The sequence below is a fragment of the Argentina silus genome (assembly GCF_951799395.1).
Source record: "Argentina silus genome assembly, chromosome: 17".
NCBI lineage: Eukaryota > Metazoa > Chordata > Actinopteri > Argentiniformes > Argentinidae > Argentina > Argentina silus.
Window position 1 is genome coordinate 4,242,811 of NC_139671.1, and position 18,212 is coordinate 4,261,022.

Below are 18,212 nucleotides of genomic sequence, written 5' to 3' on the forward strand. Positions count from 1 at the left end.
ACGCAGCTTTGCCTATTTGCAGTTGAGCTTGTGCAATATGGAAGCGGTTCTAAACGGCGGTAGTCGGTTACATCTTTGCCACTCAAAATGCATGTACAGTGCTGTGTCATGATGATGTTGCTATCACCATAAAGACATTACCTTTATTAGTTTTGCCTTACGTCTCCCTTTTCAGCGAATGAAACGTATTACAGCGTAATGAAGGAAGATACCACTAGAGGGTGCTACAGAAGCCTAACTAGGCCTTAAAGTTTGCCCCATCAGGTCCCCGAGAGGCCCTCTTGGTGGTGACGTTGGCATTGGAAGTGGTGGGGCTAGTCGAGGGGCCGGAGCTCCGCTGCTTGTCCCCAGTGGGCTTAGTGGAGGATTTCTTCTCTCTTGAAGCAGACCTGGCCTGGTCCCCTGAAGCAGCAGCCATGGCGGCCATCTTAGGATTTCCACTGGGTTCCACGATAGTGTTGATAACTGCAGAAGCAATAACATTTACAGTCGCAATAGATTCTTCATTATAGGCTTACTCTGGATATGTTTTAAGCTTCAGTCTGATAGTATGCATAGGGCATGCAGACATATGGCTTTTCAGGAACAACATAATTCCATATTCCCAATGCTTTCAGGACTTCTAGTGCTTTTTAGGAATATTACAGCAATGCAAATAACTTTGTATCTACTGTAATGCTAAATAGCAGCAACAAAGAGTAACCCTTACTATACATAACACTTACCTTCTAGTTGTTTCTGAACTCTTCTAAGCTCCTTCAGAATGGAGGAGATTTCCTGAGAATGAAAAACAAAACATGATAAAGAGACATTTTCCCATGGGATTTTAAAACTCACTGACCAACAATAAAGGGAGTGCAAACCTTGTTTGACGTTTTCAAAATGGGGACTTCATTTTCAGCGTTGATTTTAGCTTCAATCTCCTCCCAAGCCTCCGTCTTGTTGTGAAATAAAACCCTGACAGGGAAAAATAAATACAGTGCCCTGCATAAGTAATGGACTTAGTGAAGCATTTTTTCTTCTTCTGTCTCTGTACTCCAAACGTTTGTCTTTGAATTCAAACAGTTAATATGAGGTGAAAGTACAGATTCTCAGCATTTATTTAAGATGATGTTGCTATCACCATAAAGACATTACCTTTATTAGTTTTGCCTTACGTCTCCCTTTTCAGCGAATGAAACGTATGTTCAGTAGTATAATCTGTATCAATATCTGGAGATTGACTTGGCCAGTCAGCAACTTTCCACTTTTTGGCCCTGAAAAAACTCCCTGCATCAACTAAAGAGGAAACGATTTGCTATCTCTTTTCCCATTACTGTCAAAATAAGAACACAAAGTAGGAGGTACATCCAAAATTCCCTTACTTCATTTTCTCAGCCAGCTGTTCTGTGTTCTCCCGAATGGCCTGAGAAAGCTGAGACACAGGGTTTAACATCAGGTTGTCCAAAATGACCTGGAGGGAACACATGGATGTCAAACAAACCGAACGCTTATACAGTAGTTTCACCTGAATCAATGTACTGCAGTCTAATTCCCAGCAGACTAAAACTAACTGCAACAAGCTTTGCGTCTTGAGTGTCATTTATTTCTGCGTCAGCCAGCACTATTAGTCATAGTTCCTTGGTTTCCAAATCATAAATAGTTAGTGAGAGTGAAAGAGAAATGGGCGACAGGACAGAGACCTCTTCACGGTTCCATGGACGCCGTTGCTTAGAGCTCAGGTCTTGGTCATTCATGTTTTGATCCAGGTCCAAGACAGCGGCGGAACCTGGCGGAACCTTCTGGTAGTTTAAGCTGGCCTCTGGGATATGTTGGACCAGCTGTGAAGAAAATAGAATAAGTGCATGGTCTGCATTTTCTGAAAAAACGGCAATGACCATCACTACTGAGAGAGTGCCCCAAGACATTCTACTTTAAGGGCACAGTGATCTCCAAAGACTTGCAGGGGAGTGAAAAATATGTTGTTATACTAGAGAAAGACCAGGGTGAACAGTGCTTTGTGGATGCATGCACCAAGCCAACATGCAGTTATAACGGTGAGAGCAGAGCACTCACGTGCGCAGTGAATTTTAGTATTGCTGGGATACAACAACAAAGGAAAGTGATGGCGGTAGAATGTGCAGGTTGCAGTGACAGTTAGAAGTAGCAGGCCTTTAGCAGGCCCATAGCAGGCCCATAGCAGGCCTTTACAGTATGAACCTAAAAGGTCTTTCACCATAAACTGCAAGCAAGATCATCAAAGCATCCTCCAATACAACTGTCAGAAACAACATAAGAAAATATAATACCAACTAAAAATCTGTAGCATGACAATCCAACACCAAATGAGGAGAGTGTTAAGATCAATGGGGGGTGGGGTTATGTGAGGTGAGGAGAAAGAGAAAGGAAAAGTTAGGGACAGACAGACAGACAGACTGATGAGTAACTGAGGTATGCACCTGAGATGGGAGGACCCCCTGCAAAGATGAATATGGACTCTGTACAGTAGAGAATAGAGAAATGCTCATGAGAATCTAAGGCGCGGTAACGGATCCTTTGCGTGACACTGCGCCTGAATTGGATATCAGATTAGGGATCGTTATGTTGTTGTTTAGTGGCACATCAATGGTCGTTGGTACTCTTTATTTCTGACCAGATCTAGTTCCACTTGATTACGACTTTCCTTGCCAGTTGCCACTGTTGCCTCTACACACTCTTTATGGTTGTAGGCCCAGGATGCTGTTAAACACTTAGTGATGAATGAAGTACTGTAAAGTAATACACAATGTAACTTAATGAAGGGGAAAGTACACAGTATACAGTCCTTTATAAGTCCTGATGTGAGTAGTTGGAGGGGCATGTTTGAGGTGTATTGTGGGTATTTGTGCACCTCTTCTCGGGCAGACATGGTAGAGGCGGGCGTGTTGGGCATGGAGCTGGGAGAGGTGGTGGTGCCCATCCCAGATGAACTCTGTGAGTCCCCTTCCCCGGCAACATCATGGATTTCACGGGCCAGGATGGCAAGGTCTTTGGCCAAGTCCTGACTGAGCCTACAATAAACATGATCACATACATATCAAAACAAATAAATCATATCAAAACAAATTTGATGCCCCTGAATACACAGCTACCTTGAGGTACACCTATCTCGCTGTGACTCAGCGTTACATAAACATGCGTCACCATTCTTTACATGTGGATATGGTATAGTTATAGTAAGTGGTTTCAGGTTATCCTGTCAAGGCACAGTAAATGCTAGGTCACACTACTTTGCGATCTCGGCGCTATGCGTTGACCAGTTTTGGTAGTGGTCTGCCTCGTTCTGGACCTCGTCCTCTTCGGTCTCCAGAGATACGGACTTGGACCGGGCCGCTGCAGCCTTCTGGCCACGGGGCGTCTGTGTAGAGGTAGACGCATGGGAGCGTTTCTGTTTAGGTGTGCCAGAACTGGCCTCATATTCCTCCTCAGATGTGGACGTAGAGTCTGAGCCCTTCTGTCTTCGACGGGAACCTAACAAAAAAATTAGAGAGTTCAGAGAGAGGTACAGTATCAGGGTAAGAACTGAAGTGTATTTAGTGTCCATATTACATCCATTGATTATTTCTCTCATTGATTTATTTAACAACTGTAGCTGATCCCAGATGCTAGTGCACAATATTCATATTTCAATATGTGTAACTCTCTGTAGTATGTTCCTAAATCTTACATGTACATCAAAATAAAGAGAACTGGCATAATGGCGAATAGCACTATGTCTCTGATGATGTCTAGACAGGAGCTGTGTTTCTATGGTAACCACTGCAGGCTCCAAAGGGCGTCACACTGCTTCATGCCAACAGAACCAAGCTCCTGCTGAAATATTAGCCAGAATACTAACTGCCCAGCATGATCAGGCTACTCACCTGAGAGACTGAATCAGACTCACTCCGAAAGGCAGAAAAGGTCATGTCTACTCACTAGAAGGCGTTGTTCAAATAATATGGAAATGCCTCTGTGCTTGACACAAAATACACCTTTCCCAACTCCCATGAGTGGCCGATACTGGCCGATACTCACTGGTAGTGCTGGAGTATTTGGCACCACTGGACCGGGTGCGAGTCATTGGCTGCTTCCCTGAAGCTCCGGCCCCTCTGGCAGCCCCCTGCCTGGCCTCACCAACCGATGTCTTCCTCGCCGGCACAGCAGCCTCTGCACTCCGGTTGGTGAATCCAGGCCTGCCTGTGGAGGACGACTCGTTGTCGCTGGGCGCAGTAAAGGAGCCTGTGCGCTTCCTGGGCATGGCCAAGATGTCCAGTCTGGAGAGCTTCTTCGCGTCTGCCGATGCCTTGGAGGGTCCACTGATGTGGTCTGAGTTCTGAGACCCCCTGTCGGTCTCGGCACCCTCATTGTCAGAGGTCTCGCCCAGGCGTGCCCGGCGGAGCATGGATGCTCGGGTGGGTCTTGGCGCTGAAAGGCTATTTGACCGGGTCAGCACCTGTTGTGCCGCAGTCTTGGCCGCCTTTGCGTCGTCCTCTTTGTGCAGAGGAGCAATGAGCTTCTTGTTGCGACTTGCAACGCGGGTTCCGGCTTCATGGTCAGACGCTGCGCCAGAGCTGTGCTGGGCAGAACTCTGCTGACCCTCGGAGAGGTCAAGGGAGCCACGGTTACCTGTGCTGCGGCGCATATGAAATCGCTTGCCTACCTCTGCCTTACTGGAGTTATCAGAAGCCACATGGCTGCGCCTTTTCTCGGACAGCCGCTCACGGGCTGTGGGCTGGCGGCCTTTCTCCTGGATGGATGGGCTGGAGGAGGACCTCTCCTTCTGGAGGCCACTGACAACGGTTCTCTTCTTGGTTGCCGTGACGGGAGTGTTCTTGTTGCTAACCAGGCTTACGGTGCTAGCAGTATCCACATCCGATTCTCCGGATAAAGAGTCGTCCATGTGGCTGGAGGAACCTCCTCTTTTTGAGCTGCGGCCAGAGCCTGATGATGGGAACTTGAACTCCAGAGAGGCGAGAGCACCTTCCGCTTCCCTGAGAAAGGGCTGTGTCTCCTGGACTGCCTCTCTCCTTTGCTCCATGTCCCTCAGGGTGGGGTGGCTTGAGATGTGGGGGAGCCTTTTGATCTGCATGTCGTCACTCGGTCGCTCTTTGGTGAAGCTCTCCTGTCTCACAAAAGAGGAGGAGCCGGTGGGGTTGTCTTTTGTGGGTACGACGTCCTTGTCCTGGGAGTGAAGGTTAGGGGCTGAGTTGTTAGGCTTGACACCTGGCCTACGGGGCTCATGGCTGCTCAGATGCCTGATTAGAACCGTGGTTGGGGATGTTTTGGCTGGGGGATCTCGTCCCTTCTCAGACTGAGCCAGAACAGGGCTCCGTGCCAGGTCTTGCTTGCCCAAGCTGTCCTCAGATCCAATATAGAAGGAGGTGGATTTGGTAGAAGGAGACAGCTTATCTTGACCCCTGTATTGATGTCCACTTTCCCCTGGTGAGGTAGTAGCAGCCCCTTTCCTCGTCTGGTTCTTCCTGGTCCTCTCAAGGATAGAGCCATCGTCTGAGCGACTGGTATCACTCAGGCTGTCTGGGTCTACATCATCCTGGACACACAACCTCTGGCTAGTGTCCTGCTGACGGGGTGTGCCAGAGCCCCTATCCATGGGTTCGTGACCCTGATAATGGTCGTGCCGGATCAGGATGCTTGGGGTGGGACTCTCTGGCTTGTCTCCAGGAGGCACCTGGGGCAGGAGCCTTCTGGTTCTAGAACTCTGGCTTCCCTCTGATTCCGAGTTATCAATGATGTGGCTCATCATCGACCGATTCATGAATCGCAAATCTACAAAGAAAGGATCATACTTTTAATTCTTCAAGTTAACAGACATATCACGGGCAATTTTCAGTTTGCTGACAGAAGTTCTGAACAGTCAGTGCAGTCAATCACACCTCCTTCTGCAAATTCCCCCTGAGGTGGAGTAGATCCCGGTTCGGTGTAGCTGTCTGCGAGGCTTGCCCACCGAGAAACCCATTTAGGCCCCTCCAGTGATGCATTGTTAGCAGACTGCATCTGAATGAAACAGTTGAGAGTTAGATATAGCACTGCTGCCAAAAGTTGATGGCAACGAATATAACATTGCACAAAACTTGACAGTACACTGCAATGAGCAGGTGAGCAATCCTGCCGAGAGATTTTGTAGCCATGTGGCCATGCAGGTCAGTTTCCCCATTGAAACCCATGTTAAACTTTGCATTACATCTGGCCAAAATGCGATTTCTGTTTATATTATTTCCTACTACTATATGTAGTCTTCTCCCTTCTACAGATTTTTTTCATAGCCCACAAACCACATCAGAAGCATATTCGTTAATTTTGAGGGAGGGGGTTTCACCAAATTGAAGGCACATTACAAGCATACACGCACGTCCAAGGCGTGCGTCGGTGAGTACATCAATCAGGTCAGAAAAAAAAACGTAAAAAGCACCTCTACTTTAGCAACGGGCTGCGCCTGCGTAGGTTGTTGCCACCAATTAGATGTCTCTATGAATGCTATGACAGTGCCTATTAACGGCATTTCCTGGATTCACTGCGCCAGATCTCAGATCTCTCATAGAAATCCATTGAAAGGTCAGTAGTTAGTAGTATCTATATGTATATGTATATCAATGGTACTGAGGGGCACTGTACAAGCCAAAGGGGTATCAAGGACAAAATTATAAACATGCATATATTTTGGGGTTGGAACATGGCATCTATTTCTCCTGTAGGACAGTGAGATTACCTGAATTGGGCCTGAGGGGGCGCCACTGAGGGAGGCTGGGTATAAGCCATGCACAGACATTGCCATTTGATCCATAGTGCTACCGTCGCTATGCCGGAGGCTAGCCTGCTCGTCCTTGCCATCATTTATTACAGGTCTATACACTCCTGCGGTCACATCACTGTATTCCGGTGAGTCGAGAACGCCAAACACCTGTCAGGGACAGACCATGCATGAGGAAGGAGGAAGGGGCACTTTGCAAGGGTCAGCAGGAGGAGAGGGGGATGAGAGATTGGGTAGGGGGAGGAGGTTGCGTGCATGCATCCCTCAAACTATTTGTTTGTAGGATTTCAGTGTACCATTGTTGTTAGAACACCCCTCCCCAATTATTTTACTGATCACAATAATTACATATTGTGAGCAAGGCACTTGGTCGATCGTGAAAAAATGCCAAATGGTGGTGGCACAGACCTTAAAAATGTTGAGGAGTGAGTAGTGTGGTGCACTGCAAGCTCACCTGGTCAATCATATTGCGTGCCTCCTCCACGTCTTTGTCCTGAGACTCCGTCTCAATGGTATAAGTGCCAGCGTCACTCAAACTGTCCTCCTCCTCATTCCTCACCACACCACGGACACCCAGGGGCAGCATAGGGGGCATAAAGGGTACAGCTGAGTGGACCGGAGAGGCAGTCTGGATGGGGGTAAGGGAGGGAGTTTGGGAGAAGGTGGGAGCAGGGGTGGGAGAGTGGGAAAGTGGAGGAGGTTTCAACGGGGAGGAGGGGTAAGAGATGGAGGAGGGGGCAGGGGGTTCTAAGGGGGACGGAATGCGGATGCGAGAGGGTGACATCATCACTGGTGGTGCAGACATGGGAGGGGGAGATGTCTTATCTCTAGTGGGGGACAAGGTGCCATCCTTCAGGAATCCTGCTGCAAACTCCTGGGCCAATTTTGACTTCTTCCCTACACTGCCAAAGGGCTTGATGGTGATGCTGGACGAGGAGCGGGAGGAAGGCCCGGAGGCGGAGGAAGAGGAGCCACTTCCTCCGCTCAGAGGTTCCTCTGTTTTCTCCCTCTTCAAAGAGCTGGACCTTTGGGGGGCGCTGTGGCCCTGGCCCTTCAGTGGAACTGTAACCTGCTGTGTGGGCGGGATATGCCCGTGCATGGAGGCCGGCCTCTCCCCGCCCTTACGTCGCTCCAGCTTAGCTTTGAGGGCAGAGTAGGAGTCGGCATGGGCAGGATTGTGTGTGAAGGACTGCGAACGCTTCTTGCGCGGGTTGTCATCGAAGAACTCTATGATGAAGGCTTGTTGGCTAAGGGGCTCTTGGTGGCCCTGCTTGGAGGAGCCGACGGAGGGGGACTGGGCCTCTGGAGGACTCTGTGACAGGGGCCGCTCGGGGGCTGGAGTGTGTTTGGGTGGGGAAAACTGCTGAGGCTGGGGTAACCTCTGTGACTGAACTGACTGCTGTGACGGGACTGACTGGACTGTCTGGTGTGATTGGACTGACTGGTGTGATTGGACTGACTGGTGTGATTGGACTGACTGGACTGTCTGTTGTGACTGGACTGACTGGTGTGAAAGCTCGGAGTGGACAGTCTGGTGTGACAGCTCTGACTGCTCAGACTGGATTGAATGGTGCAATTGGCCTGAATGGTGCGACTTGCTCCGCTTCCCACTCAAGACAGGATCTTCAGAATCACTTTGGGTCCCGTCGTCATGGTGGTGTCCTAGCAACCGACAACAAAAAACAGCAAATGAGGGACATAAAAACACATCACTAAGTGAACCAACCCTTTCCCCCACCACCCAAGTTATAAGACGTTTAGATGTTTCCAGTCTAACCTTTGAGGGTTTTGGTGTTAATGGCCAGATCACTCTTGGTACTGTAAACATCCTCACATGTGGGACGCCTCCTCATCATGCTGACATCACTGTGCACCAACCAATCAGCCACCTTGCACTCGGCTGACATCACCTCAGTGGGCGTGGTGGCCAGCGGTTTCCCAGATGGTGTTTGTTGATGCTTACGTTGGCGTGAAGAGAACTTGGTTACATGGTCCTTGATCTTGATCTTGCCTGGGGTGCAGTCATCAAACTCGATAGTGAAGGAGGCATGACTCTGCACCACAGGGACAGTGGGGGTAGTAGGAGTGGAAGGGGCAGGAGGTGTGTCCGTGTCCTTGGTGGGGATCTCGTGGAGCTCCATCCCGGGCGATTTGGGATGTAGATGGAACTCCTTGGTGGGGATCTCAAAGTAGCTGGGCTCCCGGTGGTAAGGGAAGACCGACTTGCCCTGCGAATCCCTGTATTCTGCAAGGGAGCCATTGACCTCCGGCTCCAAGTTCGAGCCTTCCTTTGGAATCTCTGTAAGTAGAAACATTCCAAAATACCAATTTCCACCTGTAATATTTATTTGTCATAAAAAAATCCTCTAAATAGGAAATACTCCACAATTGAATCAATTATTATTTAAAGGAAAAGATCAAGTAAAGGGGGGCTGACCGGAGTGACCCTGTTCTGGTCTGTGTCCTTCACTGTGCTGTCCTTTGCTGGCTGCTTCATCCTCCCCCCACCACGAGGGCTGGCCATATAACGGGGTGGGCCGGGAGATTGGAGCCTCTGTGAGAACACACACACAGAGCAAGTTTTCAGGTTTCAAGTTTATTTGCCATTTGTAGTTCGTTTTTAAATCAACCAATTATTTGATTTCAGTGAGGTTAAAGTAGAGGTTCTCAGAGGTTTTGTTTTGTTCTCAGAGGTTTTGTCAGATTTGTTTCATCATTTAGAAATGACAACCCTTTTTATCCATAGTCCCCCTATTTCAAGGCACCAAAAGTATTTCACCAGCCAAACTACAGAGACTTCACTGCAAGGTGCAAACCACTCGTTATTCTCAAATAGGATGGTTCAGGTTAGGATTAACTGGGTGCTGCAGTAACATAAGTTGTTTCTCTAATGCATCACACATTTTCACATTTACCTCACATACTGTAGAAGTTATGTCCAACAGGAGGTAGCTTGTTCCAAGAGGCCCAGACAAAAAGACAGACATACAGTACATGCTTCCTTACAGCTGTCAAACTACCCATTAATAACCCCTGTACACACCCCCATAATGGGAAAATGAAGAGGCTGGTTAATGCTTGACCATGAGTCCTCATTTAACGCCTCTGGCAGAACAGCACTATTAGGTGTGAAGTTAAAGCTGCCATCTTTAATCCACTGTTTCCCACTGATTAAATCCTTGAGGCGACATTCAGGGCTTTATACCAGCACAGAGGCTGCACTACAGAGTTTTATGTCTGTGCTGATTTCAGTATAGATTCACTTGGATTTCACTGGCTTGTATTTACATCACAGGGCAAGGAAAAGGGCTTTTCAGGCAGGCACATAGGTTACAAGGTTGCCCATCCCGCTAAAGCAGTTGTGTTAGCTGCTTGTTAGCCTAGAGTGATCCATTTACCATGGTGTGAGGGTTATGTTTACCCTGTCCGAGAGCTGGACAGGGAGCGCACTAGCATGAGTGCAGAACAAAATCAACCAGGCCACCGGGGCTGAGCTGCGACTATGGGTGTGGCAACCATTGTCATGGAGATGGGATGTGGCCACAGCCACCAGAGAGGCAGACAGAGAGAGGGAGAACGATGACAAAGTGGGGGAGGGGAGAGAGGGAGGGGAGGGACAATATTATGACTGAAATAGGATGAGCTGACGCTGACATCATGGTCAAGGCACTTGACTCTTTTTTGCTTTGAGGAAAAGCTAACTAGTAAAATGCTCACTACCCATTCCATGTTGGGGTTTTGCTGAATCACATTTTCAGAGAACAGCCTGTGATCAGAATGAAACCTCTTCTAGGAGGTTTTGTCAAGTAACTGTTGTCTACCAAATAAATTGATAAACACATGGTAATCCCACAATGTAAAGAATCATTCAAATTAGATTAAAACGGCTGTATGTTCGGTGGAAAAAGCAGACAGAATAATTAATGGGTCCTGTTGCCCTCAAATACGACCAAGCTCAAACAACCTAAACTATTTAAAATCACATAGATATTGTACAGATCCCGACCAAAAGGATAAAGTGGGAGACTAGAAGAGACCCAAAAAATAAAGGCAGACAGAGACACACAGACAGACAGACAGACAGAGAGAGAGAGAGAGAGAGAGAGAGAGAGAGAGTGTGGGGGGAGGGGAGGGAAGGAAATAGCAAGCACGCTTATGTTTAACGTACCATGACGTCCAAATCCCTGGGCTATCATGAGCTAAAAGCTTTTATCAAAGCACAGTTATGTCTGTCAATATGAGCACATGGACCCCCTGGCAGAGATGATTTTTGATGAGGGATAAAAACATACTGGGAAATTAAAAAGGGGGAGATTAGTGGTTGTCCTATCTTCTTTTGTGTTGCGAGTCAGAGTTGGTCAGAGCCTGCATGCCACACAACACAAGAGATGTAAGCAAAGGTACCCAGAGTTGTCATAGCAGCATTTCTGTCTTCCCCATGGCTTCTCAACAATAACTCATATGCATACAATATGCAAGCATAACCGTTTTCAGATTAAAACAATTTAAAGCTAAACAGGCAATATTTCCTATAAGATCCTGTTGCGTTCTACACTCTGAGCAGTCAGACAATCACCGTTGCCATCGCTTACCTTGAGGTAGAGATTTTTGGCCCGTTTTCTCTAGTTTGGACTTGTCATCGTGGGGCTCAGGTCTCTTCCCTTCTGCTGCCTTCAGTCCCATCTGCAACTGGCTGGTGTACTTCTCATGCTAAAACAGCAGGGGGCGCAACATTACTCAGAGGGAACAGACACAGAATTGCCATAGACAAATTCAGCACAGAGGTGGGTAGGACTGTCTCGAATGCTAGTGTTTCATACAACTTGGTTGGTGTTTCATACAAGTGAGGTTAACATTGTGGTAAAAGTGCTGATTAAACGAACACTAGATATCCAAAACTGTCAATACCTATTACAGAATACACAACTCTGTTTACTCTTAATTCATACAAATACACATATAAACAACACAAAAATATACAAATACGGACAAACCTTGAGTGCCTCCTCTGGAACTTTGTGCTGACTCCTTTCCAGAATGTACACATGGGCATGTAAAAGCTGAATTAAGGCAATAGCCAATTTCATGAGTGGAAATACATCACAGACAAACATTACAGTGAACATGGTTATTTCTATGACAGAATAAAGAAAGTCTTGTCTTGACCCAATTTGAGACATACATGTTATTTTTAATGAAATCAACACATTTTGGGATTAAACGTTAACCCATTAACACTCTATGCTTTGAATTCCTACTATGGTTGTAAACAGCCTCAGAGCAAACAATGGCCCACTTTGTTGAACTGGTGGGAAAGAACTCATCCCAACCACATGCATCTGGAGCCTGAATCAGACTGGTGTCATCCCAAGTTCTTAGTCCTCTGCAGCCATGTTCACAAACGCATGGAGAAGAAACTAGTCCTCTGTATTCTCCTTGAAAAGGCTGTGTACTGAATTCTGAATTCAAGGCAACTGACAGAGAGATCAGCTGAATCCATCCCATTGTGTTGAAACAATGGGTCCAATTCTTATAAAGAGAACCAGCTTCTATGACAAGATTAATCTGGAGGTTAGGAAAAGGATATCGTATCCAAAGCGGATGACATCAGACAGCTTTAGGGTGATGTAAGTCTGGTCTGGGATCCGTAGGTCATTCACAAAGGTCTGAAGGAGAAGACAACATACACAACACATCTGATTTAGTATTCGGAGCCATGGATACCAGCCATTCCTTTAATCAAAACACTGATTTAATAGCAACCCCAATTGCCCCAATTAGGTGCTGGGATAGAAATTATGCCTCACTTCAAAGTCACCATTTGATATCAACATGTGCAAGAATGGGCCAGACGTTTTTCCTGATCAGATCACATGCCCAGGAAGAACTCCTGGCCCCACATTTAACAGCTGTATATTTGCGGGTAACCTTGTAAGATAGCATCGGACCACATAATGACAATAGAAATCCAATCCAGAGATATATGGGAGTGGTAATCTTAAATACAGGTCCTTTGCCCAGTGCTGGCGCAGTGCTAATTTGACAACATCGATCCAGTCCAGTGAACGCTATTTGGAATGTTTCCATTTCACCCACCCACAGCTGAGGGAAGTCTTTAGTCTTCATCAGCGTACAAACAAAGAGCCCCCCTATAATATTTAAAAGCTAGCCTCCTGATTTAAACACTTAAACATTTCTCAACCAGTAGCACAATCTAACAGCCTTTTCTAACCCTTTTTTTTGTTTGTTTGTTTTTTACTATACAGCAAAATGGCTCAGCATTTTTGGAGGTGCAGTTGTCATGACATAAGCAATAGCAATGAAAACACATAATTCACTCTGTCATGAGACAGAGTACATTTCAGCAAGCAGACCGAAAATCCATCTTTATAGGACAGCTTCGATGTTAAAAAAGCTTTTACATCAAGTAATTCCCTGCTTCTTTAGATAGCATTAACTTATGGAACGGCTAAAGAGATAGCCGGAAGTAAGTTCATAAGCTGGTTATCCAGTATCTCTAGGTTTAGAACCACTTACAGAATACTGTAACATCTAAGCCGTTTTTCATCATTTTCGGTGTAGCCAGAAATGTAAGGGGAGTCCTTGTACGACTCTCTCTCTGCCAATCCCTTGGTACTTACCCCATTGAGGCTCCCAAGGTCTTTCACCAGGTGCTCGTCGGTAGTTGGGTTATAGTTGATGACAGCATGCTGCTTGTCCACGCTTCGAGACTGCCGAAGAAAAGAGAGAACCATGTGTGATTATCTAACAGAGCAGGTCTACTGTAAAATTACTGTTCTCGATGGGAATTATACAATATCACAGTGAGTACCATTGCCGGATGTATAAAACAGTGAGTAGGAATGCAATACCTTGCATTCTGCAATTTACGCTATATTCTTAATATCGAGTGATGTCCTACAAACTAGCCAACACACTTCATACTGGGAAGTGTGTGGTTACAGATGCAGACATGGGATAAGAAGCAGTGATTAAAGCAGTGATTAAAAACATCATAACACTCCAGATTCCAAAGTCTTTTTTTTTTTTTTTTTTTTATAATTGGCACGTCCAGTCTATTTAGAATGTAACAGGTTGATTTTTTTCCACTACAGGCGCTATTGGAAGGGAATGTGTTGAACCTCCTGCATTCATTGGGTGACCCACTATAACCATTGAAAGCTAGGCCAGAATGTAAACGTGCATCTCTCTTCCATGTGGTTGACCACATCTTCCCTATGGAAATGAGGAGCAGATGGAAACTGTAATTTACCTGCCACTGATGGTCAGACAGTGTGAAGGACGCAGGAGACCTTGTACTGTTCAGAGGAGGGTCCTTTGTTTGTACCTTTGTCAACCACATAACTCATCCCACTCACGCCTCATCAAATTTAGCCACATGGCATCCCATTTCATGTGTTCAAGCAAGCGTATTCACAAATATATCGGCGTTTTAACATTAATAATTTAACATACTAACTAAAAGTCTGTGGCTTTGTCTCGCGTCTGTGAGATGCAGGCCCGAAAGGCTTTTATGCTATGTGGTGGTACCTGAGGAAAACACGGTATCAAATGATGGATCAAAATGTGCATTCACGTTATGCCACGATTGTGAATGACAGAGGTGTCTTGAATGAGCATTGAGGAGCTCACAAAAGCACTGACAGAATCCAAGCGAAACACTTATCATTACCTACCTCATAGAACAAACGTCCTCGTTACACACTGACATTACCAGAGACTGAGCTAGCTCTTTACTCATTACCTACTCCAGCATGACACTTCAAAGAGCAGTGAAGCTCATCAGCGGACGTGCTGTTGACATTCATGTTTTTATTCATCCCTTCCACCATCCCTCAATTATACAGCCTCTCTAACTGAAGCTGAACAAAAAGACCCTGTGAGGTGCTAGGCTGTATACTCCTGCAATGTCGAGCCATGTTGTGCCTCAACATTGCAGCATTTCCCTTTAGGGAACAAGCATACAAACAAACATCTGCATCATTTGTCTCGTAGTTTCATGGTTGGTTAGATCAGGTGTGTCAGTGCTGGGCTAGAGCAAGAATATGAGTTCTGCGTGGGTCCATTTTCCCAACCCTCACCCAAAACCTAACCAGACACAAGCCAATAGGGAGAAAGTTACATTGTCATTGCTACTTCTCAAGAACATGTGGTCTGTCTCCCTCTAGCGCAGGTCTGATGGCAGAATGACATTACTAGGCAACACAAAACATAAAACTAAACCCAACCTGACACTCTTGTTTTGGACCGCAACCTGACCCACGATTTTACAGAATGACAAAAATATTTTTTGGGCAGTTTACCATTCACAGGGTACTGTAGGTCCCCGACCCGATGCAGGACTCTACATCAGACCTCCAGGAATAGAGCTCGACACCCCTGGATTACATATATTAATGTCTACCACCCAAAAAGCAAGTTCCTATTACTACCAAAAAGTGGGCAATGTTTGAAAAGGATTTCCCCACTGTGACAAAATGACAAAATAGGTCAGAAGCCTTCACCCAGGCAAGCGTATCGAGTGCTCCGGACACTGCCCTGAAGCTAGCTGCGTTGCTGTCATTGCCAATTTGCTGGGCTAAATGCGATACAAATAACTTACTCCACATAATAGTGACCTAGTGATGCTGGCGCTCCACACAGGAGACAAAGAGTCGTAGTCCCACCCTAACCATGGGCCAACCTCAAGTGAGGGCCCCATATTGTACAGGACCCTCTATGACACTAAAATGGCTAGGACCTACAATAATAGTGGACTCCCAATGAATATCCTGCGTGATGAACAAATACACAATGAGGTGACATGTGAAATAGTGCCAAAGCTGGTGTCATATATTCAAAATTATGTTTTAAGCCAAAGAATAACATCAGTGTAGGCAGATAAGGGAGCTTCCACCTCTAAACAATGCTGATGAATAGTGCTGGACACAGACACCACTGTGATTTGGCAGGTGGGACAAAAGGCTGGTATTTGTGGCCATCAATATGGAGGGTGGTGTAAATCAGACGCAAAGATCTGAGGAAGCAAAGATCTAACAGAGCAGGAGGAATAGGATAGGTTTGGAGAGAGAGAGATACAGAGATACAGAGATACAACTGGGATACAAGGACAGAGTGCGAGAGCAATGGACCTACTGCAACACAACTGTTCCCGGATGGCAACAAAGGTCTGTCCGCCATATATGGGGAAAAAAGTCCACCTCAGCTGTTGCTATTGGCAACTGCTACCCACATAGGAGGAACCTGAGGGGCTGACAGCTCTGCATCGTCAGGATCTCAGAGCTGGTGCCACGGCAACTGTCAGGCATTTAAAAGCATTTTGGACCATGTTACCGTATGTTTGACAACTCCCATTGCCCTGCTCTAAATAAATGGCCTCTTTTTTTCCCTCAGCTCTGGTTCAGGAGTTATATTGACAGCTGGACTGATTCCTCTAAAGGAGCCTTCCTCCGTAAAATGGGAGTGATTTCTAGACGTTGCGCGGCAGAGTCATTTTAAAATCACTTTGTTGTTGTTCCACGCGCGCGTCAATAGGTACTCATCTCAAGCTGATATAACACTAACATCTCTTATCACCATGTGCCATCTCGTTAAAATCCTATCACAACAGTCCTTTGTTGGAAGGCCTCTACTTCCTTCAATGATTCCTGTTCTGTTTGAGGTTAATTTCCCCCACTGTGCAGTCTAGCCAATCAGGGTACTCTAAAAATAGCCTTTACCCTCTGATTTGTCCAAGGAAAACAGCCTTGACCCTAATGACAACATAAACTGCGTTTGCTGCTGCCCTGTGAAAACACGCGGGTCAAAGGTTTGTTTTTCTTCAGCAAACTTTGGCATGGTGGAAAAACTGAGCATGCTTTCAAGGGAGAATACAGTAGATAGATAGAGACATCTCCTGACTTTGGGCAGCTGGTCATCTTTCATGAACCACAGCTCGGAAAGAGGAGAACCCTAACCGTCTGATGTTTGGATTGCTCCCGGCCTCCTGGGCATACTGTATCTGCTGGAGATTGCAGTAATTTCATCACCCTGTTCCATCTCACCTACAACAGTCATCTCTAAATGATCTCAATTGTTTTTTGCACCACACAAAGAGCCCTTCTCTTCCACAGAACAGGGGAGGAGGAGTACAAATAGCAACCCATAGACGACGATCCTTCCAGTTATCTGCGCTAGAGGATACAATTTCTAATTAAAGACTAACTTCCTAATGTTAAAGCCTCCAATAGGATTTGACATTACATTACATAAGTATTACAGTATATTCAGGGGTAGGAATAAGGGTTGGAAATTAGCAGTTTAAGGGTTAGAGTTAGGGTTTGGGGTTACAGTCAAGTTACTGTTTCTGAATTGGTGAGCTCTTGTCTTGCCAAACAGCAACAGTAAAGCTGGTTTATACAAAGACTCCAGCACTCCAGCTACAGTCAACTGGTTAGATTTACAGTTACGGTTAAAGGTGTAATCTGTAAATCTACTGTGCCCCTTGGTAACAAGACAAAGAACAGATCGATCTGAATTTTAAAAAAGGATTTATGTCAATTTACAACTTATGCTTATTCCTCTTCCTGGGTTTTGCACCAACACAGACCAGTGTTGGTCAACAGTCTCCCTCAGTCCTCCAAAACGTATCCACTTATTGTCTTGAGCAGTAATCAAGCTTATGGATTCCACCTTAACCTCTTAAGCTTTATTTATTCCCTATTTGACAAATTTCCACCTAAAAACCAGACCCAAACTAAACTGCTTATAACATAAAAAATATGATGATCAGATGCAAAAGCAAGATGCCATTTCATAGGTAAAACCTTGAATTTTTTTGTGGATATGCTCAGATCATAGTTCAGAATAACATACTACACATGACACGGAGATAAAGTAATCAATAATCAAATTAAAGCAGAATTTGGGCCCAATTATGGGCCCGTCCACCTTAAGAGGTGAGGACTTGGGGCTGGAGTCAGGAAAAGTCTAAAGTTGATATGAATATCACAAACTTTCACCCTGATGCTGGACTAAAACAACTGCAATCAGATACAGGTCTTGAGTCAGAACTACCTGCAGCATGAGCTCACAGTCCTCCCGGCCTACGAAGATCATCTCCCGCGGCAACCGGTGTCGGGTGCCAGAGCTGCTGACCAGGAACCATGATGTCACACTCATCTTCAGATGCCCCACAGGAAACCCCTTTGCATCCTGGGACAAACACACAGGAGACAGACATCTCAGAGTAGCTCACAAGAATGTTATGACATTATCCATTGTTACAGGCCTACAGTGCATTCAACTATCACCATCATGTAGACAAGGGGTAATGGCAAGTGCTTACAGTCGCGCGTACTGCATTCGACATTTTAGTGTCATTTAGTGACATTTATTTCAGACGCTTTTATCAAAATTTTAACTTACAATAAGTACATTTGTC

The 18,212-nt window shown here is 45.9% G+C and overlaps 1 protein-coding gene across 1 annotated transcript; it reads right to left on the minus strand.

The window, feature by feature from the left end:
- Positions 1-238: 238 nt before the first annotated feature.
- Positions 239-17,950, minus strand: cep170bb (centrosomal protein 170Bb; the record flags this gene model as incomplete). Its single annotated transcript, XM_083689453.1, has 19 exons — positions 239-465; positions 726-777; positions 864-957; positions 1,365-1,453; positions 1,683-1,820; positions 2,439-2,477; positions 2,870-3,029; positions 3,249-3,489; positions 4,036-5,787; positions 5,895-6,015; positions 6,728-6,919; positions 7,224-8,431; positions 8,547-9,068; positions 9,207-9,323; positions 11,362-11,479; positions 11,764-11,820; positions 12,355-12,435; positions 13,411-13,500; positions 17,846-17,950. 19 exons carry the CDS (start codon positions 17,948-17,950, stop codon positions 239-241), a joined length of 5,403 nt encoding a protein of 1,800 aa, XP_083545579.1.
- Between the last annotated feature and the right edge of the window lie 262 nt (positions 17,951-18,212).